We start from the raw sequence: 25,876 nt of genomic DNA on the forward strand, positions 1-25,876 counted from the left end.
ACCGAAGGGTGCTGCTCCATGTAATCAATCGCATCACCAAGTCGACAACTGTAACAGGCTGAAGTCGACATCATTGGTCGATCGAAACTGTCCGGGAGCGGGCATTCATATACGCCGTCTTTCCTTGTCGAAGTATCACTCCGTTTCGAGTGCAAACTGAAATTCGGGGCTTCACTTCGCACAAAGAAGTATTGGAGATACTATTATTGAGCGTGTGTATAACGCCGCAGCTTTTGCGCTGCAACAACCATATTATCCACCACTAACACCAACATTTCAAAAGCCAGGTCGACTTCCGGATTATCCAGGCATGCTCTCACCCCCGGACTCTACGCGCAGCTCGCGGCTCCACGTCGCCATCGTTGGCGGCGGCATCACGGGCGTCACGCTCGCGCTGGGCCTGCTGAAGCGCGGCATCGACTTCACCATCTACGAGCGGGCCAGCGGTATCAAGGAAATCGGGGCGGGGGTCGGCTTCAGCCCCAACGCCGAGGAGGCGCTCAAGGCGCTGGACCCGCGCGTGCACCAGGCGTACAAGAACGTCGCGACGCCCAACGGGGAGGACTACTTCCAGTGGATCGACGGCTACGGCAGCGGCGAGGTCATCTACAAGCTGTACGTCGGTGAGCAGGGTTTCCAGGGCTGTCGGAGGTCCGCCTTTATCGAGGAACTGGCCAAACTACTCCCGGCCGAGAACATCAGGTTCAGCAAGGAGATTGACTCCATCGTCGACGATGGAGAAAGCAAGGTCGAGCTGAAGTTCAAAGATGGCACTCGTGAGACGACGGATATCGGCAAGTCGACGAGGGTGTCTTATCCCGAGTAGTAGCATATCAAACTAACGAGAGATAGCCATTGGCTGTGATGGTATTCGATCACGCGTTCGGGACATCCTTGTCGGCAAAGACTATGCGGCCTCGTATACGCATAAATTTTGCTTCCGGGGCCTGGTGCCCATGGAGAAGGCATACGAGCACGTCAGTAGGTACAGGGCGTCGACGAGGTTCATGTACAACGGGCCCAACGCGCACTCTATCACCTATCCGGTGGGCGAGTTCCTCAACGTGCTCCTGGTGGTGTCAGATCCGGAGCCCTGGCAGGCGCCCGGCGGCAAACACACGGCGTTCGGGCCCAAGGACGCCGCGGTCAAGGCGTTCGAGGACTGGCAGCCCAGCGCCCGGGGCATCGTGGACCTGCTCCCCAACGACCTCGACAAGTGGGCCGTCTTCGACATGCTGGAACACCCCGCGCCCTACTACGCCCGTGGCAGCGTCGCCATCGCCGGCGACGCGGCCCACGCGACGGGCCCCATCTCGGGGCCGGGGCGGGCTTCGGCATGGAAGATGCGCTCGCGCTCGTCGGGCTGCTGGAGGCCGTGGATCGACGGCTGTCTCCCACCTTTGCCACTACTAAAGCGCTGTTCCCCGATGGAGGGCCCAACGGCGGTGGCGGCCAGAGCAGCAGCAAACCTGCCACCAAGTCGGAGCTCGTGCACAAGGCCCTCGCGGCGTACCAGGACATCCGGTACGAGCGCACGCAGTGGCTGATCAAGGCCACGCGGGAGGCCAGCGAGATGTTCCAGTGGCAGTACGAGCCTGTCGGGAACGACCCGGTCAAGTTTGGCGAGGAGATCACGCGGCGGTTCTACCAGATCTGGAACTACGACGTGCACGGGATGGTGAGGATGCCCTAGAAGACTTCCACGGCCGGATCGGTTCGTAGAAACCGATCATTTCCAGGAGAAAACACCCTGGCCCGCAGCTTGGTGTCACGGAAATGGAGAGGGAAGATGCATGTTCGTTCGCATAGGTAGTAGTAGTATTTTCACACATTGGATGCGTCTCTTTCACGGCTTCTTCAAAGGGTTATCCAGTCGCTAAAGATGTGCAAAAAGAAGAGCTTTTACTAAAAAAGAAAACGACGCCTGCAGGATTCGAACCTGCGCTCCCGAGGGAAATGCCTAAGCTGTTATGTTTACACATAGCAGGGCATCGCGTTAACCACTCCGCCAAAGCGCCCGATAATCAGCATTGACTGACTAATCCGTTGATGGAAAGTCTGCAGTTAAGCAGATTCTATATCCACTCCTTACTCATGGTCCGTAGTTAGACATTGCACTGAAATGACAGACGCCGACGCGACGGGAGGAGAACGGCCTTTGCGGGATTGTAACAATCCAGAGCTGCATGGTTTTGGTTTCGGTATGCAAGCAGTCACTTCTTTTCCATTCCCGTTACGTCGTATTCGAGCCAGGTCTGAATATCCACAGTTTTGTATATTACACAACACAACAACTATAGACTAGATATTATAGGTTCAAGTTATATAACATATAGAAACCAACCATTAGAGAAATAAGCCATGACATTGAGAAATCGTGTCTTTTCAGTCCAAAATGGCATCAGGGACATGGAGGCTTGACGACTACTGGTACAGCGCGACGAGGGCGACGATTGCAACGACCGCGGCGTTCGTGACACCGTTGCGGACGCCACTGCTGGCGGTGATCTTGCACGCGCTGCCCGTGCAGCCGGCAGCCGGAGTACCGACGGGAACCGAGACCGGCTTGGACAGCGTGGCGCTGGCCGTGCCGTTGTTCTTGATGGGGGCCGCGGGCGCGCTGGGGGCGACGGGCACCACGGTGGCGGTGACGTAGACGGCGGTCTCGACCTTGTTGGAGGCAGCGGAGGAAACAAGCTGGATGTACTTGGTGTTCTGCGCGGTCGAGACGACGGTGGTGGTCTTGTCATTGCTGCCGTTGGCGCTCGGGCCGACAACAGAGTAGACGTTGGTCTTGATGTTGGAGCCGCCATTGCCGCCGGGAGTGACAACTGGGACGACAGTGGTCTTGGTACCGACCGACGTGGTCACCGAGCCAACCGGGCAGTTGGTGACTGAGGGAGGGCAGGAAGTAATCGTCCAAACTTTCGTAATGTAGTGAGTCTTTGTCGTAGACACCGGGGTGACGACGGGGACGACGGTTGTCGTGGTGCGGACTTTCGTTGTCAACGAGCCGACGGGACAGTTGGTTACTGTTGGGGCACATGAAGTAACCGTAAATACATTAGTAATTTTCCGAGTCACGGTGGTATACGACGATGGTACAGTAGCCGGGGTAGTAGTAGGCTTTGGCGAGTCGGTTATGCCAGATACAGGGCAAACTGTGGTGTAAAGAGCGATAGTCTGAGTAGTAACTGAGCCGACAGGGCAGTTTGTGACAGTGGCGGCGCAAGCGGTGATGGTACTAACACGGGTCGTCATTATCGTCGTCGTCATCATCGCCGTCGTTAGAGTGTTGGATGAACCAGAAGCACCGGTAGAACCAGCGCCTCCAGAACCAGCACCAGTAGAACCAGCACCAGCAGAACCAGCACCAGCAGAACCAGCGCCAGCAGAACCAGCGCCTCCAGAACCAGCGCCTCCAGTCGACGAAGCGGCGGCCGATGATGATGCTGTGCCCAAGGAAGAAGCAGTTCCAGATGGCACTACGTCCGAAGGGATGGCGGTTCCGGTTGGCACGGCAGTTCCCGACGGGTCTACCGATGACGCCGAGGCGCTGGCGACTAGGCCCACGGAGACGGAGGAGCTGAGGAAGGCGGAGGATGATGCTGCGCCCGAGGCCGACGCGGATGTTCCATCCGACGGGATTGCGGTTCCTGTGGGCACGACAGTTCCCGACGGGTCTACCGATGACGCCGAGGCGCTGGCGACTGGGCTCATCAAGCTGGAAGAGCTGAAGGTCACGTTCTTGTAAGGAGCCGTCAGAGAGAGGGTGGGAAAGGACGAAGTGGACTGCTGGTCGTTGTTTGCAGAAGTTGCGCTCGCTGTAGGCACAGTAGCCGAGTCAGTAGCCGAGGAAGCCGAAGCAGTTGCTGAGGCAGATACAGAGTCGCTGCTTGCAGAAGTTGCGCTCGCTGTAGGCACAGTAGCCGAGTCAGTAGCCGAGGAAGCCGAAGCAGTTGCTGAGGTAGATACAGAGTCGCTGCTTGCAGAAGTTGCGCTCGCTGTAGGCACAGTAGCCGAGGAAGCCGAAGCAGTTGCTGAGGCAGACACCGAGTCGCTGCTAATGCTGGAGCTGGTGGCGGAGACTTGAGGGACGTCCTCGGACAGCTGGTATACGGAGATACCCCTGACCTTGAAGTAAGAGTTCTCGAAAGCGGCACCGTTGGCGGCGACGTGCTCCATGCAGGTCGCCTTTCCGGTGCTGGCTGAGCAGCCAGCACCCCACTTGTCAGGCTGGTTGGCAACAGAGCAGAAGTTGATGTTCAAGACAAACTTCAGGTCGGCGAACGCCTTGTCGATGTCGCAGTCGCTGACCTGGAACATGGGCTTGCCCCAGGTGGAAGGTTCCGGCTTGCCGGCCAGAAGGTCAGCGGGGGCGGTCTTCCAGCTCCAGAGCTTGATGTATTCTGAAGTCCACTCGGTTGCGTCTTTATCAATAGTTAGCGCACGAGTTGACATTTTCAGGGGTTGGGACAGATTCCGGGCTACTCACAGATACCGCCCGTAGAGGAGCCGTAGATGCCATCCATGGAGTTGGCCGAGCATGCCTGATAATCGTATTGTCCGGGGGCGAAATCGGCGCAGTTCTTAGTCACGACCTCGGCGGTCATGTCGGTTTGCTTGATTGTGCAGGAGCCTGCAGTGGCCCCGACGTGAGCTGTGATACGGTTGAAGTTGAGGTCGTTCCTGATACACTAGTTAATATAGCATCAAGAGATAAGAAAACATAACCACTGTCTGAAACAGCACTTCGTAAGGAGATGGAAAGGCAAAGGAGAGATATAGGACACGGCCCTTTGCCGCATGTTTCACCGGGCAATGAACCCTTCGCCAGTCTCCAACTCGACCATTTCGTCCAACTTGAACCAACTCAAAATCGATAAAAGCTGCCCTAGAACTTACCAGTTCTCGAGGAAGTCGAATTCACCCTTGGATCCGAACATCCAAAACGCAGGCCATGTTCCGCAAGTGGGAGCAGGGAGGTGAGAGAAATCGCCGACAAACAGGCCGTGGTTGTAGGTATTCTGGCTCTCCAGTCGTACACTCTTGCGTCCACGGTAGTTCTCCCAAGCGCCAGGCATAGCCGCCTTGTAGTCCACGCCGAGATAGAAGTCATCGTCGTTGATTTGGACAAGGTTGGCGTCCTTGGCGCCTTGCTGGGTCTGGTAGTCGGCATATCCGTTGTTGGGATCGGTCTATCCCGGATGAACACATGAGTATTAGTCCACACATAAGCCGAGTGTGTGAAGCATCGTTGATCTTACCGTGACGAAGGCCCACTTGTCGTAGAAGTTGGCAGAGTTGTACTTTTCGGCCACCTTGTAGGACTTGGTGGCACTGGCGCCGGCCACGAAGGCAGCGGCGACCACGCCGACGGTATTAATGAGGGGGAGGGCCATAGCTATGGCTATGGTATATATTATATTATATAACGAATGACTTCGGTTTAAAGAGGGGATGACGTGCGAAGCGTCGTGTGCCGCGCAGGTGGTCGGGCTTGCTTGTTGACGAACGGGGTGGCCAGGAAAGAAACCGACAGAGCAGAGGCCGGGCAGCCAAGAGCTCTTATTCGATGCGGACACACCATCACATACGCCCCAGCTCGCCTTCCGCATCGTTGGCTGCCTGGTTTAGGGGGCCAATTTCATTCCACAGCACTCAGGACTCGGCCGAAGAAGTAAATGCAGGAAGGCCTGCAACTGCAGTGGCCAGACCGACTCCAGAGAGGGGTCGCTAAGAGGTGAGCATGCCATGACTGGCGCGGGTGACAAACCAGACTGTTGACAAGCGAAATAATGTCCTATAGAAGAATGGCTAGCGTGCAGGTATCGCCAGATTCGGCTGTCACGCCGGTTGGCTTGGATCGAGCTAGCGATTGGATGTGGGCTAGGGTGCTGCCAGGAACACCCGCAGGCGGCAAGACTGCCAGGATAAGGTCGGTTCGTCAACGGTACCTGCGTCAAGCCACTTACCCAGCCCAAGGCCACTAGAGTCCGACACAGTAGAAGCTGAGTGCTTGGGGGAGGGGGCAGCGATGATGGGGCTCTAGTCGAAGAAGGGCAATGTCCGTGACGGTCGGACTGGCATGTATGTAGGTATCGCATGTTGCATGCAGGTGGAAGAGAGGAGGGGGTTCGGAGCCTTGGTAGTGGTGGTGGGCCTTGCACCAGGCGTCAGGCAGCGAAGACAAGCCACTCGGTGCCCCCTTTTCGATAGTATTGGCAGCTTGGCTTAGCCACTTTGCATCTGGGGAGCTGAAAAGAAAGAAAACCGCAGGAGGGTGAAAAGTTCAGCTCTTTGCAGATGCGCTTTCTTTTGCTCTACCTACCTGCTAACTGGTTTAGCAGTGTAGGTGCTGGCTAGCTGGGCTGGAAGACGAACTAAAGATAAGCTTCGTGACATGGCCTGTTCCACAAGGAGATCATGTACCGATACCTTTCGGATCTTTGGCCCGGATCGTCCATCCAAGCCCAGACTAGACCCAGCCCGGAAAGAGGGGGCCATTTTAAAATTGGCAGCCACAGTCGCCTCAAGAAGCACTCGTGACTGATACCTTGTAGATACAATCAAATCGTCCACACCGTCTCGCCGACGAACCGGGGACAGTTCTTCGGCTTGCCGCTATACCTCGCTACTTTCCTATTTGCACTTCTCGCACTCGGCCTTTGGCTCTCCCACCCGGGAGAGCAGCACTAGGGGCAAGAGCAACAGCGACAGCACTCGCTGCAGCATGGGGCGGAGAGTGGTACGCATCAGCTGGAACTAGGTAGCCTGCGGACTCGAACGGCGACTGGAGGCACCTACATAGGCCGTGGAGACTAAGAAGAAAACCAAAGATAACCCAGAATAAAAACGGAAGGAAATTGTATGTGGTAACCTGAGTTGTGTAGAAGGTTGTTAACGAATAGAAGTGTCACAACACTCAAGAGCAAACAAACCAAGGCAGATAGTGATACAAATCAAAATGTATAATATTATTTGAGGTTAGTACATGCTAAATATTTATTTACATGAAATTGAACCGCTATCTGCTGCTACACCCCCTCCAAATCGACTCAGATGAGGATAATAGCGGCAACAATGAGGCTGCCGAGGGAGAAGGCAGTCTTGACAGAGCCAGCAGTCGCAGGGGAAGTGGTCTTGGGGGTGCCAGGGCAGCCGGGACCAGAGCAGGCCGAAGGCGAGGTAGTCGGCTTAGAGACACTGGAAAGGTTGCCAGAGCCAGTCGAGGTAGTGGCAGCAGTGGTGCCGTTATTCTTAATCGATCCGGTGGGGTACACAGCAACCATTGTCGTCTTGACAGCAGTCGGCTGCTCAACAGCGTAGCCGGCATTGTTACCGACGTTGTTGTTACCAGTCTTACCACCGTTGTTAGAGCCAGTGTTGGAGCCAGTGTTAGAGCCAGTGTTGGAGCCAGTGTTGGAGCCAGTGTTGGAGCCAGTAGAGCCAGTAGAGCCAGTAGAGCCAGTAGAGCCAGTAGAGCCAGTAGAGCCATTGTTAGAGCCAGTAGAGCCATTGTTGGAGCCATTGTTGGAGCCAGTAGAGCCAGTGTTGGAGCCGGTGTTACCACCGTTAACGCCGGTAGGTGTCGCAGGGTTACCGCCAGCAGGGGTGGTGGGCACAGCCGGGTTACCACCCTTGTTGCCGCCAGTGGGCTGCTGCTGACCAGAAACGGGGCAGACCGTGGTGAAGACAGCAATAGTCTCGGTGGTAAGCGAGCCGACGGGGCAGTTAACAACTGTCGGGGCACAGGACGTGATGGTGCCGATTCTCGTTGTAAACACCGTTGAAGTCGTCATCTGGGTCGTCTGTGGCTGAGCCGGGAGGGAAGTAACCGGCACAACGGTGGATCCGGTGGTGCTGCCATAGGGGCAGTTTATTACGGCGGGAGCGCAGCTGCTGACCGTGAAGTACTTTGTTGTGTAGACGCCGGCGGTGGAAACAGGGCCAGTAGGGGTGACATTGGCAGTTCCGGAGACCGGACCAGTTGAAGATCCGGAGCCGGGGAGAATAGTGGCGGATCCAGAACCAGGAGCGGAGGAACCGCCATTTGCACTGGTAGGGACGACGGAATAACCACCGGTAGACGAGGCAGCGCCCGAAATGGGCATAGTAGCGCTACCGCTGATAGTGGTGCTTCCGCTGGCGTTGTTGGTATCCGTAGGGACCGCGGTGCCAACAGGGACAACATCAGTGGAGGAGGCAGAGGCCGAGCCGGAGGCAGTGGTGCGAACGGTACCGCTGCTGGCAGAACCAGTGCTGACGGAAGCAGAACCAGAGACGGTAGCGCTGGCGCTGCTATCATCGCCGACCGGGGTGGGGAGCGGGACCATATCAGAGTCGGTAGACATAGAGGCAGTAGCAGGAGACGAAGCACTCGCCGAGGCAGAGGCGGGTAAGGTGGCGCTGCTGGCAGAGCCAGTGACAGACATCGAGCCTGAGGCAGTGGCAGTGTCGATTTCTGTAGGAACAGGGGTGCCAATAGGAAGGACATCAGTTGTGGAGGCAGTCGCCGAGCCCGAGGCCGAGTAAGATGCGGTAGAGCTACCGCTAATGGTGGCACTGCTGGCAGAGCCACTTACGGTTGCCGAGCCGGAGGCGGTAGCAGAGTCGATCTCAGTGGGGACGGGAGTGCCGACGGGAACCACGTCGGTGCTTGACTCGGTTATAGAAGCAGACGAGGCAGAAACGGTAGCGCTGGCAGTGCCGCTGCTGGAAGATCCAGTTACAGAAACGCTAGCGCTTCCACTGTTAGTCTCGCTCTCGGTAGGTACGGCAGTGCCAACGGGAAGGACATCGGTGCTGGACTCGGTCATAGAAGCAGACGAGGCAGAAACAGTCGCGCTGACTGTGCCGCTGCTAGAAGATCCAGTTGCAGAGCCAGTGGCTGAAACGGATCCTGAGCCAGACATGGTAGCACTCTCAGTCTCGGTGGCAACAGGGGTACCAACGGGCTCAAAATCGGTACTCGACTCAGTCATAGAGGCAGAAACAGTAGCGCTGGCGGTTCCGCTGCTGAAGGATCCAGTCGCAGAACCAGTAATTGAAGCGGATCCGGAACCGGACATGGTAGCACTCTCAGTCTCCGTGGGGACAGGGGTACCAACGGGAAGATCGTCTGTAAATGAAGCAGTAGCAGAGGCCGAGGCACTTGCCGAAGCAGATGCGGTGGCACTGCTGGATGAACCAGTGGCAGAGACTGTAGTGGGCTCATCTGTGCAGTCGTCCTCTTCCTCATCAGACGAGGTGGAGCTGGCAGTTTGGCTTGCGGAAGCCGAGGCGGGAACCGACGCTGAAGCCGTGATAGTAGCGGAGTCCGCGGTGCCGGAAGCGGTGGTGCTCACAGCCTCACTCTGCGACGAGGTACTGGCGGTATTGACAGCAGATGAAGACGTGTCGACCGAAGTGGACGAGGACGAGGACGACGTGATGACATCGGCGGACGAGGTAGTGGTTGACAGCACAGCAGATGAAGAGGTAGAAAGTGTCGCGCTGGATGTAGAGATGACCTTGGGGGGCGCAGATATCGCCCACGCAGCCACCGCAAGTCAGTGCCTTCTTGACGACATCGTAGTAGGCCTCGCCCTCGCAATCCTCATTGTGGAAAGCGTAGTAGGCATCCCAAAGCATGACACCGCCGAAGTTCTTGCTGGACTTGTACTCGCAGATTAGGGACTTGGCCTCGACGGGGCTGATGTAACCAGAGTTGGCAGCCTTCTTGCTACCGGGAAGACCAATGTACAGTTCGGCGTCCTTGCTGGGCTTGTCCTCGAAGTACTTAACCCACTTGTTGAAGTTGAAGGAAAGTAGGTTAGTGGCAGCACAGGCAGGGTTGTTGTAGAACTGGATGAAGATCTTGTCGAACTGAGCCTTGGCCAGGATCGAGTTCATCTGGAAGTACTTGTCGTCCATAGGGCATTGAGGGGCAGCCGAGAGGATGATGTCGGCCTTGTTATCGTTGATGAGGCATCGGAGCTTGTTGACCATGCTGATGTAGGGCTCTTGGTCATCAAACTTCACCTCGATGTCAAAGTCGAAACCGTTGACAGACAGCTCGCCGAAAGGACGCGGGCCCTTGAAGTCCTTGTTGTAGGGTCCGAAGATATCGAACATCTGCTGAGCAAATTGCTCGCCCTTCTTGACAGTAGAGATGGCGTAGTTGCTGGAGGCTGTCATCTCGCCACCAATGGAGAGGTAGACCTTCTTGCCGAGCGACTGGCATGTCTTGATATCGTCTTTGATGAAGCTGCAGGCGGTGAGCAGCTTAGTAGGCTTCTTGTTGGCACCGGTGTAGACGGTGGCAGCACAGTGGGAGCCGAAGTTGGTTCCCGGGTAGCCGTTGCCGTGCTCAGGAGAGTTGTTCACAAAAGCGAGGGTGACATAGTCGATGCTGGCGGACTTGCAGTACTGGCCCAGGGTGTCGACGTCACCGGCATAGTTGTTGGCTTGCCCCTAAATGAAGAGGTGAGCAGGCTGGTGTAAGTAACGCAGGGTCCAGTAGAAACTTACGAAGTAGGTGTTGACCTTGTAGTCCTTGGTATAATGGGCCAAGGCCGGAGCCGCGGTGGCCGCGGCCAGGACGACGGACTTGTTGAAGTGCATTCTGCTTGGGTATTAAGGGGGCGATTATGCTATTATTAAGGATTGTGATAGGGCCGTAGGCCTTGTGGAAGGAGTGCAGTGATCGATGATCAACGAAAGGACGCAAACCAAATTGGTTGCAACGGCTGGCAAGCAGGCCGTGTCTTGTCGAGTGCCGTGTAGGTGGTGAGAGAGAGAAGGAGAAAAAAAGAAGACAGCAAGAGAGCCATCTCGGCCTTCAAGTAATGAGGAGCATCATCGCCCCAAGGCCTTGTCCTCCTCCCTCCCCCATCGGCCGGATTAGACGCAGCTAGAGCCATCTCGCTCCTGAAGTCGGTATGGAGCCTGGCCAAATGAGCACCGGAGTGGCCCTGCTCTTTGTCACTTACACGCCCACAGACAATCTGGCTTGGGAAGTGACCGGTAGGGGCTAGCCGCTCGCTGCACCTGCAGCCGCCTGCCTGCAACCTCACGATAGTGGGCCTGGTGATGGTGAAAGCTGCACTTAGTAGTGCTATAGTGGTGCGCTCTAGATCACTTCGGGGATGGCACAGACTCCGCGTCGGAATCGGAAAGACAACTAATGTCAGGGACAGCTTTCTAGCGACGCTCAATAGTTGCAAGCCGTCTCCGGTCTTGCACTCACCATTGGCCAGACCCGAACATGGCTGCCCATAAGTACAAGTACTTGCGCCGGTGGCCAGTGGCATTTGGAGCTGCACCCGCTAGATGCACGCTTCAGCCGTTCCTTAATTTAGCCCGGAGGCTGGGTCCACCAAAAAGCGTGGTGAGCTGATCTCTGCCAATTTCGTTCACTGGGACTTGGGCTTCTTAAGCTTGTTCGACGGGGTTGACAGGATACCGGACAGGAACCGGACAGGAGTCTCGGTCTCTGTGGACCAGCGTTCCCATGTCGTTCATCGCGCCATCGCTTTTCCGATCAGCCGGGTTGGTTCTCTGGCGGAGTCTTGGCTCTGGATAGTTCACAGCGCACACTCACTGCAGGAACAGAAATTGCATCGAGGCTTGGCTGCGCTTCTCACGCATGGCTGCGTCATGAATTCTGGACGTGTCGACTGTAGGCTGCTTTGAGACAACAAAGCGCCGAATATGGCCAGGCAGTTCCTCCGGAGGGGGTGCCCAATATGGCACGTCCACCCAATGTGCTCTTTGGCGATTGGGTCATTTCTGGCATTTCAACGGCCTGCGCTTTGTGGTTAGCTCAGCTGGATATGCACAGGTAGATATTTGATTACGCTGTCGCTTCGCTGTGAGCGTGGCGCATCGGAGACCATAGCCATGGCTACAACAAGAGGCTTCATCAGTGGTATGTACATAAGATATGACGATGCTTTCTTCTCCCTCGAGTACTTACCTACATAACCATACTTCCTCCCTGACTCAAGTACCGAGATATCTCGGAGCGTGGGTAGGGCCCACCTCTCCGGAATGATCTAGGAGGCCGCGGCCACAACTGTCGGCTCACAGTCAAAGGCTGGAATAAAAGCAAAATGCAGAGAGGGGACGAGTCAAATCTGCCTTTTTGCGGCACAGCTTTGCTGCCTGCGGTCCTTTTCTTCGGCCCAAGTCGCAGGTTCGGCCTAGTTCCTGCGGGGCATCCAAAAGAAATCTTTCGACTTTCGACGAGCCGGATTCCTACTTGGGCCGCTCGCATTTTACAAGCAATTGGACAAGAGGGAATCGCAGTCCTAAGCCTGTACAGGTCTATGCTTCATAAGGTAAAATCGATATCAGGGGACTTGCTTAATGCAACCATTAGCTGCCCCTCAAGTCGAGTCGTGGTTATAACCTAGATCTGTACCCGCCCCCTCATTCAGGGCAGAAACCAGCGTGGTGTTGGATCCCCTTCCTTGGCTTGTATATCATGAGTTCGTCACTTAGTCGGTAGTCATGAGAAACGAGTCTCTAGGGCAGCAGCCCCCTGATGGGGTTAATGTGGAGTTGATGAGGGCAACATATAGACATGTGCCCGAGATTGGGTTGGGTACAAAATATGTTAGAAACAGCTGCAGTGGCTCTCGAGTTCCGATACCCATGGATCCGGCAAAGCTCCTTCTGTGATCATAGGCGGTTCGGGGGCCCGACTCGTGGACTCGTGCGGAAACCGCGGGTCATGGTGAGATTAGTACCCTATTGCGGAGGTGCCTCTGCAGTGATTCCAGATTATGTTCGTCGTACGTCCACGGCAAACTATCACTAGCCTGCGGAACAAGCAGCACGAATGATCTTGAATACGCGTGTTTTAGTCATTATCTCATCCTATGTACAGTTCGCTTCTATGTTCTACGCAGCTTTCCGCCCTTGCACACAATAACTATCCTGCGTGCAGGATGCCTCTTTATTCGGTATCGAGAACGACAACCTCAGCATCGGCATCACCCACACTCTCTACCGAGAGCTTGTCGCCTGCTCGCAGGTTATCAACGAAAGCGCCATCGCCCTCACTGTAAACTTCCTCCCGGCCATCGAGCCTGACCTTAGCTTTGCCACCCTTCGTCATAGGAATGTGAATGAAGACCTTGCGCTTAGGGTTGTCCGTGGCTTTGCCACCCACAATCCACTCGAACTTATTTTGAGGAGCAATGATGCCAGCCCCCATGACAAAGTCAGCATGGATAGGGATAGAATTCGGGATCCGCGGCTCGGCCTGCTTCTCCTCCTCGGCCGTCGCCTCGGGCCCGCCCTTTAGGGGACTCAGAATTGTCACAAACGCCTTCTTCTTGTCCTCATCGGGGAAATTGTGGGTGTGGTAGCGCGGGGGAGACCGCGCTTCCACGGGATCGCCCAAATCTGCAAAAAAGTGAACGGTGTCCTTGCGGTGCTCGTTGAATTCCGAGTGGGCGATGCCAGTGCCGCCGGTGGTGAACTGAACATCGCCCCTGTTCATTTTGTAGAACTTGTCCGACTGGCCACCTTCACTGCCCTTTTGCAGCATGGAGTCACGGTGAGTCAGCTCGCCAGACAGGATATACGAGAAGATCTCGAAGTTGGCGTGGGGGTGGGTTGGGAATCCTGTGCCTGGCTTGACGCGGTCCTCATTCAATACCCGGAGCGAGCCGAAGTGAGTGAAGCGAGCATCATACCAGTCGGCAAAGGAGAAACTGTGATAGGTGTTCAGCCAGCCATGGTCCGAGTGCCCGCGTGTGGCCGAACGGTGCGGCGTCAATTTGGCATGGGAAAGAGTCTTAGACATGGCGTTCTTGGCCGCGTTCATAGACTCGAGTGGATTTGTGATATCTATAGCCGTGGTGGTCGACTTGAGATCAGATATGGTGGCGGTGATCTCAGATGTCGTCAATTCTTGTGAGACAGGCGACAGGAGGTCGTTCCTGGGAAAAACTTGTTTGAAAAAGGATGCGACTACGGCTGAGTTGTATAGGAGTATGGAAATTGAAACCACCAGAAAGGAGGAGACCAGGATTGCACGCTTCATATATATACAAGCCCAGAACCGGATCTGGAAAAGCAGAGGTTGGTTTTGGTTCGAAATGGCTGATATAGAGGATGAGTGATGCTTGAAAAGAGATGACCTAGAACGCAGCCCCTATTGGAAATCATGAATAAATACCACGTTCGCGCATCTTCAGCATGGGCGAGCTATCATGCCACTGGCCATCTTTCCACACCATGACGAGGTTTTTCTGGGTGTACTAGCACCGCTGGCCTGCTTATGGACGATTAGCTCATTGCTTATACAGATTACCGACGCCCCACTAGATCAACGGTGACTGATGACTAAGGCCCCACAACATACATCGCTGGCTGGAGGTCTCGAGTTGGTGTCCTGGCTGACGGATGTTACAAGCAGTTTTGATAAGCATACAATGTCTTGCCTTTTGCATATGTAGCCATGGCCGTATGGCGGAGCTTTGCTGATTGACTGCATGTGTTGCCTCATCCTTCATCGACTACGTTGCTCCCGACTTGGTGGCAAGGGACAGATTGAACGAACAGGATGGCATCGACAACCAGAGTCACAATTCCCCTGAATCAGGATCTCATGCTCTTTTCCACACGTATCTACGCATGACTGCTGTGTACCACGGCAACTACGTAGGCCATGGCTAAGGAGGGCTTCTTCGGTTGGACTCAATTCGTAATTGGGACCAGGAACAAGAATTCCCATCCAAAGTTCCGTGGGGTTGAGCCATCTAGGTATTCAAGGGCATTGATGCACATGTGTAGTCTGGCAAACAGCACCAAAGGCCATATCTGGAAGGCATGACGCTGCCCACATCAACATCAATACGATCCTTTACCATTCACCCAGCAAGCATGCAACTACGTAGCCCGACCCCATCATAACAACCCGAGCCTTCATTTTCAGTTCTTATCCAAGCGCTTAAGGGCGCCGACTGTTATTTTTGTCGCGAAAACAGACAATGCAATACTTCTAACTTTTCGGAATTTACTTTTTTCGTCTCACTCCATCAGTGACACTATCCTTTCCCCCACCCTGCGGATGCCGTTTCACTGATGATGCAGACCCGCGTTGCCGCAAGAAGGGCTGCCGAGGCTGCACAAGTTGAGAACCAAATTCAAGAGAGTGGTTCTGAAGTATCAGGTCTGCGTGAGGGAGTCAATGCTCATGAAGGCACCACAGCCACTGCGTCCTCGGGCGCCGCTGTTTCAAAGCCAGACACATCAGTTGCAGCAAGGTTTGACGTAGGTTCCAACAAACCGAGCGGCAGCACTCCCAGTGTTATTGGAGCGGCAAAGCTTGCTCTCCCAAGCACCACCACAAGGAAGCGAAGCCGGAAAACCCCAAACGTGCCAGTCAGAGGCGGTTGGGACGTATTGCCGCATAACCTAGGTCAACTATGGGCGCCCAACAATGCCGTCGTGGAAGAGGCAAACGAGGCAAACGGTACGGCTGAGTGCAAACAGGACGAATACCATACAGATCTGCCTCTGAAAAAGAGATTGCGAAGTGCAAGGAGCCCTCCTAGCCATGACATCGTACCCGCTCCCACGAGCCACGAGCAGCGACAGAAAAACGAGGCGCACGAACAGGAAATCAGGGAGGAGCAAGAGCAGCAGTTACCCGAAGAAGCCGAGACGAAGCGTAAGCGACGAGGAAGAAAGACGAAGGACAATCCATATGGCTTTACTCCTGGCGAGACACCATACCCAGACTGGCAATTTCCCAATCCTGATCAGTGTGAGGAGGTCTATCGCATCCTCGCCGATATGCACGACGATGTCCAGCCTCTGCCACCACAAAAGATCCCAGCACCATCGCTAGAAGTCGCAGGCTGCGGTGAGGTTCCTTGCGTCCTCGACGGTCTGATTCGGACAGTCTTAAGTGGCTCAACCACATTCGACACGGCAGACAAAATGCTGCAGGCATTAGTCAACAAGTTTGGAGTCTCAGAAGAGGGGACCGGCGCTGGCAGCGTTAACTGGAACGCAATTAGGACCGCCGACTATGAGGATGTCTATCAACAGCTAAAACCAGGAGGTCTGGGTGCTAACAAGGCAAAGAACATCAAGAGTATCCTAGGCATGATCTACGAAGAGAACATGCAGCGGCGTGCTGCTTACATTGAGGAGCAAGAAACCGGCAAAGAAGCGAACGTTGTTTGTGCTTCCTCAAAGACGAAGGGCCAGAAGGACCTCGAGATCCTGAGCGCAGACCAGAAGAAGCTGAACCTTGACTTCATGCATGATATGACTAAGGACGAAGCTTTGCATCATTTTGTGCGATATCCTGGCGTTGGCATCAAGACGGCGGCGTGCGTGACTTTGTTCTCCTTGCAGAGGCCTTGCTTTGCCGTAGACACTCATGTCTTTCGCATGTCGAGATGGCTAGGCTGGGTCCCTCAAAAAACCAATGAAGATGACACTTTCAGGCATCTAGAAGTCAGATGTCCCGACCATCTCAAGTACGGTCTTCACCAGCTTTTTATTCGTCACGGGAAAACATGTTACAGATGTAACGATAAGAGTTTTAAGGGGACAGAGGCATGGGAAGAGTCGATTTGCCCTTTGGAGGAACTACTGGATCGATTTTCCAAGCGGCAGGCGAAGCCAAAGGAGTTTGCGAAGCCCGAGATCCAGGGTAAAGACAAAGACAAGGATAGCGATGCTCGTGGCAGAGGCAGGCCTAAGAGCAAGGGCAGGAAGAGCAGTGCCACTAACGGCGACAACACTGGTCAAGGGGAGGACGAGCAAACATATGACGGCGAAGTGTTTGATCGATTGAATGGAAACATCGTCGCCAACGCCGATGATGCACTACGCAGCGCGGAAAACGAGATCGAGAACAACAGAGACCGCCAAACAGAGAGTGAATCTGAGCTTTCAGAACTCGATAGTTCGGATGTCGAGACTGAGGTTCTCCTGGATTAACCATTGACCCGCTTGCATAGATGGATGATTTGCCGGAGACGAGGAGAGGCGAGGACCCATCTCGGGCTCAGGTCTAGTTTTTTTATTTGTTTGGACGTTTTCTTTCCATTTCGCTTTGCTTTGCGGACTGTACTTAAACCAAGAAAAATAGAGTTAAAATTTCTCGCAAGTTGCAGTCAGTTGTCACATCATCATGAACAATAAGAAAGTGAACAAGGGGGACGAAGGGGGGACGAAGTTAGCAGATATACTTGCAGGGTTTGAGTGCCAAACTTATCGATAAAGCTTGCCAATCGCGCTTTTGGCTGCATGCTCTTTACGCGCTGATAGGGCAGCCTGGAAATATCCCTGGGTGGGAAAACACCGGCTGTAACCCATCCATTCATCATCTGCCTTAAAGCAAAGCAACCACCAACTACATCGCAACATCATTGTTGTTGTCTTTGTACTGGCTTCGCATACTTCCCGGAAGGGAGACTGCATTTCCCTTTCGAGGTGGTTTCCAATGCTATATTTCCTGTACCTACTTTGAATCGTTCCTATAATTTCCTTAACTTAGATTCTTTTCACTTGGTGCCCTTCCCTGCCTCGATACCATCGGCGATCGCTGCCGAGCATCTCGACAACATCTCCGACATCCAAGCCGCACATACCCTGATCGCCGACACGACCCGTTCCCAACGACGCAAACCCCCTCTCGCCGATGCTGCTTGTTCTGCCAATTACCTTGATCCATTACCCATAGAACTGGAATTCACCATCTGTTCAATGGCAACTGCAGCTGCCCTCCCAGACACAACTTCCTCCATTCGACCTCGTGCCCATTGCACTTCACAACCACCCCGAGGCTGCACTTCTAGAGCTGCGGTTCAAGCAGGCAGACTATAAGACCTTTACTTTTTCTTTTAGGCGTTATCTTAATTGACGTGGGCTCAACCACCAACCTCACAAACCGAACCGAAGCTCGGGGCAAGACCAATACGACCCCAAAACCAACTCACCAATCCCAAGCCAAGTTGAAGCTTCGTCCCGCAACTCCAACTTCTTCCCTCTCCCATAATCGATTTCTGCGGCATGCTGCTTCTCTAGCAGTCACTGTTGGTCAAGATGGCAGTCGATAGCAGCATGAACGCCTTAGGGCAAGCATGCGACGAATTCATGGCCATTCCATCAGAACTGCATTTGATGTGCCCTAAGACCTCGGATGACGACGAAGAGGACTACGAAGATCTGTCGGAGCCCGGTGACATCGGAATTGACCAGAAAAAGCAGAGGGTAGAGGAGGGCGCGTCTCGCTTTGACACCACCTACCGCTGCTCTCTCATTCTGGGCTTCTCCGACGCAGCCTTCCAGGAAGTGCAGAATGTATTCAAGACGCGCGTGAACGAAGTTCTTACGACATGCTCCGCTTGCGTCCGTGGATGGCACCGAAGCCGGAAGCGCTTCTTAAAATATCTCTCAGAGTATGTAATCTAGTGGTTTCCAATCGAACTTCCTTCTCGGCAATGATGCTAAACATATTTCATTACTAGGGCCCATGCCGATGATGTCGTTGCCGCCATGGAGGCTGAGCTGAACAAGTTCGACGCCGAACGCATTACTCAAGGCCTCGAGAATGCCAAGCAGTTCATGAAGACTCGCGAGGGTCCAATCGATCAAAAGACGTTCATAGAGGAAGGTCACATCGAGTACCTCATCGCGCTGTACGAGGCGCTGTGTTGCATCACGTATCTGAGCGTGCCAGAAAACCGCGTGGCCTTCAATTATGTTTTCCAGAGGGTGCAAGAGCGCCGGGTCTTGAAGCTCGGCGAGGTACTTCCTACAATGACCTTCTTCCTCTTTGACGAGGACGATGTGCGCCATAAGTTCGCCACCACCTCCTGGTCCCGTAACCTTGCTGTTACGGCTGATGATTTTCGATGGGCTGTGAAAGAAAATCTCGAGGATGCTATCAAGAAAGTAGCTCCTTTGAACACTCCGTCCAAGCAGGTCCAGCGATTCTGGGAAGGCCTCTGTCTAATCCTGCACACGCTCGATAAGCAAATCGTCGTCCAGGCCTTCGGTGCACTGGACGTTCAACCCAGTGTTTATCAGACCTTGTTGAACCACATGAGCATCAATTCCGTTCCTAACCTAGCGATCGTACTGAAAGTATTCTGTATCATTCTGCGGAAAGGGTCTAAGGGCTTATGGGGTACGTTCGCAAACTTCTCTCCGGCCTCTGTCGCCGAGCAAGTTTTTGCAAGCCCTGCCTACTGCCCCCTGCTGTCTCAGACAAAACAGTTCGCTCTTTCCATGCCCGAGGACGAGAACCAGGTAGGCCCAGTAGCCGCTGCGTGGGTGAGGCCCTTTTTAGAATCGATCCCGGCAAATCAGCGGGGTGACGCTTGCGACTCTATCTTGCATCATTTCCTCGATAGGATTGCTAGGGATAGTTCAATGTCAGGTGATGGCCGCGAAGTGTGCTATCGCGGTGCCGCTGAGGCCTTGTTGTCTACCATCACTGCCTTTCTCTCGAAGGATTTCAAGATCAACGCATCATCCTCGACGATTCACACTAACAGGATCCTCAATCTTGTCATCAAGTACAAGGATATGCTCACGGGCATGGCCCGGGTTTCACCTAGGGACCAAGCCAACGGCCACATCTCACATATCACCTTGTCAGTCATTCGGCAATCACTGATGCTTGATTCGCGGATTACGTTTGAGGAGTTCTGCGCACACCACCAAAATGATAATCTCGTCCAACGTGAGATTACTCGGAATTCGTCCACCATCTGGGACGCAGCCCTGAGCATACTACTCCCTGGAGCGGGTCAGCTAGCTAAGTACATGTTGGCTGCCACACTTCCACTGATACAAGTAGAGATGTTCCGTCCGCAAAAACTTGAAAAGCTATCGAAGCCCAAGGAAGAGTTCAACAAAGGCCTCAGCAACACGAATGAGGTTATTGGTCGGATGATTGATCGATTGGCCGAATTCAAATCCGAGGAACTCACTGAGCTTTCTGCCAACCCCCAGACAATCCAAGCTATTGTCGCTTCATTGCTTAACGGTGATCCCGCCGTCCATACGGCCGGCGTGGCTTTCATCAAGACATTGACGGACGAGGATAGCAGAAGTGATGCCATCCTGAAGCTTCTAGAGCGGCAGTTCTCGCTTGCTCTCGTCTCCTTTCAACTAGCGGTTTCCAAGGTGGTTGCTGGTAAGAGTCTTTGGTCACCCCAGATCCAGATACATCGATGCTCGAAAGATTTCCTAGCCGCACTGTGCGACCCTGCCACGGGCCTTCTTCGCTCCAAGCAGTTGGACCAGGGCGAGCGCGATGCTGTCAGAAATTGGTGGGTTTCTCAGTGGGCATTTATCGAGACTGCTTTGAATGATCTGGACGCCTGGAGTAGATTGGTTGACATGGGGACAATGAAGAACTTTTGCCGCGACGTTATGGAATTGGCAGATAACCTCCTAGCCCAAGATGGTATCCTGTCATCAGCTTTGGCGGCCCCTTCGAAGGATGGAGATACAACCGAGAAAGATACGAAGGCGTCTTTAGCAGAGCTACTTGAGGAGCCACGCGTCAAATGTCTCGGTATGGTGAAGATGTTGCGTTTGAAGGACAAACATCTTGTTAGCACGACAGTCAATGGCTTGGTGAAGCTCTTCCGGCGCTTGGCGGAGAACAAAATCGAGGTTATTGGTGCAGCCCTGCAATATATCCGCGAAACTTGTATACGAAACCATGCGGGCAAGTTCCGGATTAACACCAATCTGGATGACCAACAACGCGCCGAGCTTCTCCGAGCCTTGGGCGAGGATGAGGACGAGGTCCAAATTGTTGAAGTCAAGAAGGCCGATGCTCGTAAAAAGCAGTCCAGCCTCGATGCATGGTCAAAATCTGGCGATGACTCTTCAGGGTCTACCCCTACACCCTCAACGACTGTTTATAAGCCTGCTAAACATGATCTGAAAGAGCTAACCCCTGGCTTGAACAAGAGCCTTGACGTTCTGGCCCGGGTGAAAGCGCGAAACGAAGAAAAAGCAAGAGTTAAGGCCGCAGCTTCAAAACCGGCCGCTCCGAAGTTCGACCCGGAAAACGCTAGAAGGATCCGAGAGAAGCGCCTGAAGGAAGCCGAAGATACCAAGAGGAGGAATGCAGAGTTTGTTGCAAGAGCTCAAGCATTACGAGGACAGAAACCTATCAACGCCGGAGAAGGCTCCGGCCTTCAGGGGTTGTCTGGCATCCAAGGCAAGGACCATGCGCCTCAGAAAAGCGAGATCATGGTTGGCTCCTCGTCAGAAGATGAGTCCGACTCCGACGACGATGCAGCATTCCTGGCACAGACAAGTGCTGGCAAGCTGCGAGCTGAAGATGCCTCGAAACGAGCCCAGCTGTTGAAGAAGCAGGCGCTTGGGCCAGTCAAAAGACGAAGATTCAGCGCTCTGCCAAGGATATGCGAGCACGACTCATCCCGCCTATGGACATTCTCCACCAGGCGATTCTCGAGTGGGATATTTTCCACGAAGGCAATGACCCTCCCAAAGGAAGGGCTTGCTCCAAAGTCTCGGATACCTACAGAGATCCATCACAATACAAAGACACCTTCCTGCCTTTGCTCATCTACGAAGCGTGGCAATCTTTCGCCACAGCCAAGAATGAGACGACGTCCAAGCCGTTCGGGATCAAAATCCAGAACCGCATGTCGGTGGACAAATTCTTTGAAGTCAGCACTGTCATGCCCTTGAACAAGTCAGATAAGGATCGATGGCTCGCTGAAGGCGACATTGTTCTTCTCTCCGCATCATCGCAGCCTCTTCAGTCTCCCAACGACCCCCACTGTCTTGCGCGTATTTGGCGCACTACGATCCGAAATGGAAGTCTTGAGGTCTCGTATCGTCTTAGCGGGAGACCCGGGCCTATGATACAGCTTCTCGTGCCTCAAGCTGAGATTTATGCTGTAAAAATAACTAACATGACCACTATCGAACGAGAGTATGCGTCTCTCGAGAGTCTCCAGTACTACGACCTGATGCCCGAAATACTGGAAGGAAAGCCATCTCCCATGCTTAGCTACAGCCAGGAAGCGGTAGAAAAGGTTATGAACAATTACCAGCTCAACCAAGGTCAAGCGAAGGCCATCTTGAATGCGAAAGACAACGATGCCTTCACTCTTATCCAAGGCCCGCCAGGAACAGGAAAGACCAAGACAATTGTAGCGATGGTTGGCGCCCTGATGACAGGCTCCTTCCAGGCCACTACTGGAACGATGATCAAAAAGCCGGGTGTTCCTGGTCAGAATCAAGGAACATCCAAAAAGTTGCTGGTGTGTGCTCCCAGTAACGCTGCTGTTGATGAACTGGTTATCCGATTGAAGCAAGGCGTTAAGTCGTTGAATGGATCGTTTCACAAGATCAACGTCCTGCGACTTGGACGTAGCGATGCGATCAATGCTGCTGTCAGGGATGTCACATTGGATGAGCTCGTGAAGGCACGTATAGAAGGAGACAAGGAGAAGAACAGTGGTCCGAGTGAGCGACAAAAGCTCCACGAAGAGGCAGGCAAGCTCAAGGAGCAGATCAATGATCTTCGACCACAATTAGAATCAGCACGAGCGGCGGAGGATCGCCAAACAGCCAACACTCTCCAACGCCGTTGGGACGAGTTGAAACGTCAACAAACATCGATCGGAGCAAAAATCGACGCCAACAAAGACAGTGGCATGACGGCTGCTCGTGAAAGCGACATTCGGAGAAAGATGATCCAGCAAGAAGTTCTGGACTCGGCGCAAGTCCTGTGCGCCACGCTCAGTGGATCCGGTCACGAGATGTTCAAGGGTCTCAACGTCGAGTTCGAGACGGTCATCATCGATGAGGCGGCTCAGTGTGTTGAGCTCAGTGCGTTGATCCCTTTGAAGTACGGCTGTTCCAAGTGCGTTCTGGTTGGAGATCCCAAACAGCTTCCCCCGACGGTGCTTAATCAGTCGGCCGCTAGATTCGGCTACGACCAGAGTCTCTTCGTGCGGATGCAGAGAAACCACAAAGATTACATTCACCTCCTCGACACGCAATACCGCATGCACCCTGAGATCAGCAGATTCCCAGCTCAAGAGTTCTACGATGGCAAGCTACTCAATGGCGGGGATATGGCCAGGCTTCGTCATCAGCCATGGCACCAACGTGGTCTGCTTGGGCCTTATCGTTTCTTCGATGTCAAAGGTGCTCAAGAAAGGGGCCAGAAGGGCCAGTCCCTGGTGAATTACGAGGAGCTGAAGGTTGCCATGTCACTCTACGAACGCTTCCGAAAAGACAACCCGGCTATCGACACGAAAGGGAAGTTTGGCATCATCACTCCGTACAAGGCGCAACTCTATGAACTTCGAAATCGGTTCACGGCGAGATTTGGCGAGGGCATCACAGAGGAGATCGAGTTCAATACAACCGACGCCTTCCAAGGAAGGGAGTGCGAGATCATCATTTTCTCCTGTGTACGTGCAAGTCCTACAGGCGGTATTGGTTTCATGACCGATATCAGACGCATGAACGTTGGCCTAACCCGTGCCAAATCTTCGCTTTGGATCCTCGGCGACTCGCGAGCGTTGACCCAAGGCGAATACTGGAACATGCTTATTGAAGATGCCAAAGCCCGGGATCGATACACGACTGGCAATATTCTTGGCCAACTCGGTGTGCCTGGTATCCAACTGCCGCCTCCTGACTTCAACAAGTATTCGCCTCCTCGCGCCGGGCCCTTGGCCTCGGCCAAAGAGGAGGATGAGGAGAAGAAGGCTGTATTAGAGGACGTGGAAATGATCGATGCCCCCCCTACCATGCCCAACCTGCAGCATAAACGGAAAACGCCCCAGTTGCCTCAGACATATACTGTTGTCGGTAGTGGAAGCCATGTACCGCCCGGTTACAACAACTACCCCTCGGGCTATGCAGGACTCGACGACAAAGGCGAGGCGGTGTCAAGTGCCAGGCAGATCAGCGAACGTCCAATTATCCATTCATCGGCTCAAAAGCGACCTCTTGACCAGCCTGGAGGTTTACCACCGGCTAAGAAAGTACGTATTAATTTCATCGCAAGCACCTAAATACCTAAATACCTAAATATAAGATGTAGCTGGCTAACCAACCACGTCGCATAGAATCCCAACGGTCCCAGCGGTTCCGGTGGCACTGGTGGCTTCCTCCCTGGCAAGGCTAGACCCCGTGCTCCTCCGAGACCCAAGGACCCCTCGGCCATGTCCGTCTTGGGTATTGACCCTCAGGGGGCATCAGCTTCCTCGGGCTCGGCGAATGCCCCGCCGAATGCCCCAAAGGTTAGTTGTTTGCTCCGTTGCACATGATCAAGCATTCGCTGCTAACACCACCACTACAGGGCCCTTCAGCGGCACGTCGACCGCCGCCTAACCCCATGGTGCAGAGGAAGAAGAAGCCGGCGGACCCCTTCATCCAACGTAAACCTGGCAGACCCACCTAGGGCAATTCAGTGTTCTTGTCCAAGCTGTCGCATCGGCTGGACAGATCTTTAGCCGCATTAAGATGGCTTTTATGTGTTTATAATCATGAAGACGAGCCATAAATGCACTGCGGGGCGTTTTAGGTAGAGGCCGATTCCGGTAGTAGAAATTTTGTAGGATATATCAGCGGCAGCTTCACAAGAGGCTCTGGGCGACGTTTGCATCGGGATTCCCTACAGACTCGGCGATGCTTCTCGTTAAGCGACAGAGGAGACAGACGGTTGATCCCCCCCCGGTGTTAGACAGTGGATTGTTCAGCCTTCGAGACGAAGCTGGTCTGCCGTAGGCTGTCAATGATGCCCTCCACGTAAAATTAAATACCGCGAGCTGTACTTCGCCATTGTATGCCCCCTTACATGGGCGTGACACTTAAGACATGTCTCGTCTTTCGGAGCTTGCCACCTGCATGGGCCCCTATTTCCCTTGTCTAAGACAGATCCCGCAGTTTCCACCCGCCTGCCGTCATGCATATCGTCCGTATGGTATTAGAAGTCTACCCATGTTAAGTCACGACACCGGATTCGATTCTGTTTCTAGACATTATGTAATAGGTATTTTACTTTTGTAAAGATACAGTTCATCTTTTCCCTAGTTAATTCCTCCACCCGATACGCCAGGATATAGATGTTGTGTATGTCATACCTGTTTGATCGTGAAAATGCTGTGAACACAGGAACAAAAAGTTTGGTAGCAGTGCATGCTGTTGTTTGGATCCCCCGACCCCATTAACACCTCTACACACCACCACTGGTCAAAACAAAGCGAACCTGGCGTCCTCTTCCTCCTCTAATCCCCTTCTCCGGGCCCCTTCGGGATGCTGCTCCCGCTGAGGACGACGACTAGATCCATGCAGCCCTCCGATCAAAGCCTCCTCGCCGGACAACGCCCTGTGAAGTCGCTCGTTACTGCCACTGCTGTTTTCGCCGTTACTACCCTCTTCCTCGCCTTCCTCTTCTTCTTCCTCTTCCCTGCCGTGACCTGGACGATAAACACGTCCTTGCCGGCGCTGTTGCCGTTCTCGATGAAACCCACGCTGCTGCTCCTCCAGCTCCGCAATGCGCGCATCGAGTTCCTCGTCCCTGGCCTCGCGTGCGCGACGGGCCGCGAGCTCCCTTTCGAAATCCGCCTGGAGTGGCGAGATACGCCGCGCCGTCAGGGGCGTGCCACCTGAAGACCCTCGTGAACCACTACCGCCAGCCCCCGGGGCGCGGGGCGGCCGATGATTGGCCCAGATCCGGGATCTGGATGCTGTGAGGGCGGCGCCTGCCGGTCTGGGCCTGCTCCTGATACTCAGCGATGCTCGCCGGCAGAGTGGATGCCATGACGGACGAGGGCCGCACGCGCTGGAGCGGCACATCGTGGCTTCGGGTTGTCTGTGTGCGGAACGGAAGGCTTTG

The 25,876-nt window shown here is 54.1% G+C and overlaps 7 protein-coding genes across 7 annotated transcripts; 3 read left to right on the top strand and 4 right to left on the bottom strand.

Moving 5' to 3' along the window:
• Positions 1–310: 310 nt before the first annotated feature.
• PG998_001381 (salicylate hydroxylase) lies at positions 311–1,693 on the top strand (the record flags this gene model as incomplete). Its single annotated transcript, XM_066868199.1, has 3 exons — positions 311–776; positions 853–1,389; positions 1,416–1,693. 3 exons carry the CDS (start codon positions 311–313, stop codon positions 1,691–1,693), a joined length of 1,281 nt encoding a protein of 426 aa, XP_066736614.1.
• Positions 1,694–2,424: 731 nt separating this feature from the next.
• PG998_001382 (mixed-linked glucanase) lies at positions 2,425–5,402 on the bottom strand (the record flags this gene model as incomplete). The annotated part of the gene is made up of 4 exons (XM_066868200.1): positions 2,425–4,430; positions 4,496–4,689; positions 4,906–5,198; positions 5,268–5,402. The coding sequence occupies 4 exons, from the start codon at positions 5,400–5,402 to the stop codon at positions 2,425–2,427; spliced, it is 2,628 nt and encodes an 875-aa protein (XP_066736615.1).
• Positions 5,403–7,058: 1,656 nt separating this feature from the next.
• On the bottom strand, positions 7,059–10,605 carry PG998_001383 (class 3 chitinase 2; the record flags this gene model as incomplete). Its single annotated transcript, XM_066868201.1, has 3 exons — positions 7,059–9,356; positions 9,430–10,455; positions 10,513–10,605. The coding sequence occupies 3 exons, from the start codon at positions 10,603–10,605 to the stop codon at positions 7,059–7,061; spliced, it is 3,417 nt and encodes a 1,138-aa protein (XP_066736616.1).
• Positions 10,606–12,943: 2,338 nt separating this feature from the next.
• On the bottom strand, positions 12,944–13,819 carry PG998_001384 (uncharacterized protein; the record flags this gene model as incomplete). Its single annotated transcript, XM_066868202.1, has 1 exon — positions 12,944–13,819. One exon carries the CDS (start codon positions 13,817–13,819, stop codon positions 12,944–12,946), a length of 876 nt encoding a protein of 291 aa, XP_066736617.1.
• Positions 13,820–15,084: 1,265 nt separating this feature from the next.
• Positions 15,085–16,956, top strand: PG998_001385 (uncharacterized protein; the record flags this gene model as incomplete). Its single annotated transcript, XM_066868203.1, has 1 exon — positions 15,085–16,956. The coding sequence occupies one exon, from the start codon at positions 15,085–15,087 to the stop codon at positions 16,954–16,956; it is 1,872 nt and encodes a 623-aa protein (XP_066736618.1).
• A 1,107-nt stretch (positions 16,957–18,063) lies between these two features.
• On the top strand, positions 18,064–24,439 carry PG998_001386 (uncharacterized protein; the record flags this gene model as incomplete). Its single annotated transcript, XM_066868204.1, has 5 exons — positions 18,064–18,419; positions 18,489–21,375; positions 21,396–24,020; positions 24,105–24,278; positions 24,338–24,439. 5 exons carry the CDS (start codon positions 18,064–18,066, stop codon positions 24,437–24,439), a joined length of 6,144 nt encoding a protein of 2,047 aa, XP_066736619.1.
• A 791-nt stretch (positions 24,440–25,230) lies between these two features.
• PG998_001387 (uncharacterized protein) lies at positions 25,231–25,836 on the bottom strand (the record flags this gene model as incomplete). Its single annotated transcript, XM_066868205.1, has 1 exon — positions 25,231–25,836. One exon carries the CDS (start codon positions 25,834–25,836, stop codon positions 25,231–25,233), a length of 606 nt encoding a protein of 201 aa, XP_066736620.1.
• Between the last annotated feature and the right edge of the window lie 40 nt (positions 25,837–25,876).

This window comes from Apiospora kogelbergensis (genome assembly GCF_038363985.1).
Source record: "Apiospora kogelbergensis strain CBS 113332 chromosome Unknown utg000001l_segment0_segment0, whole genome shotgun sequence".
NCBI classification, from domain to species: domain Eukaryota; kingdom Fungi; phylum Ascomycota; class Sordariomycetes; order Amphisphaeriales; family Apiosporaceae; genus Apiospora; species Apiospora kogelbergensis.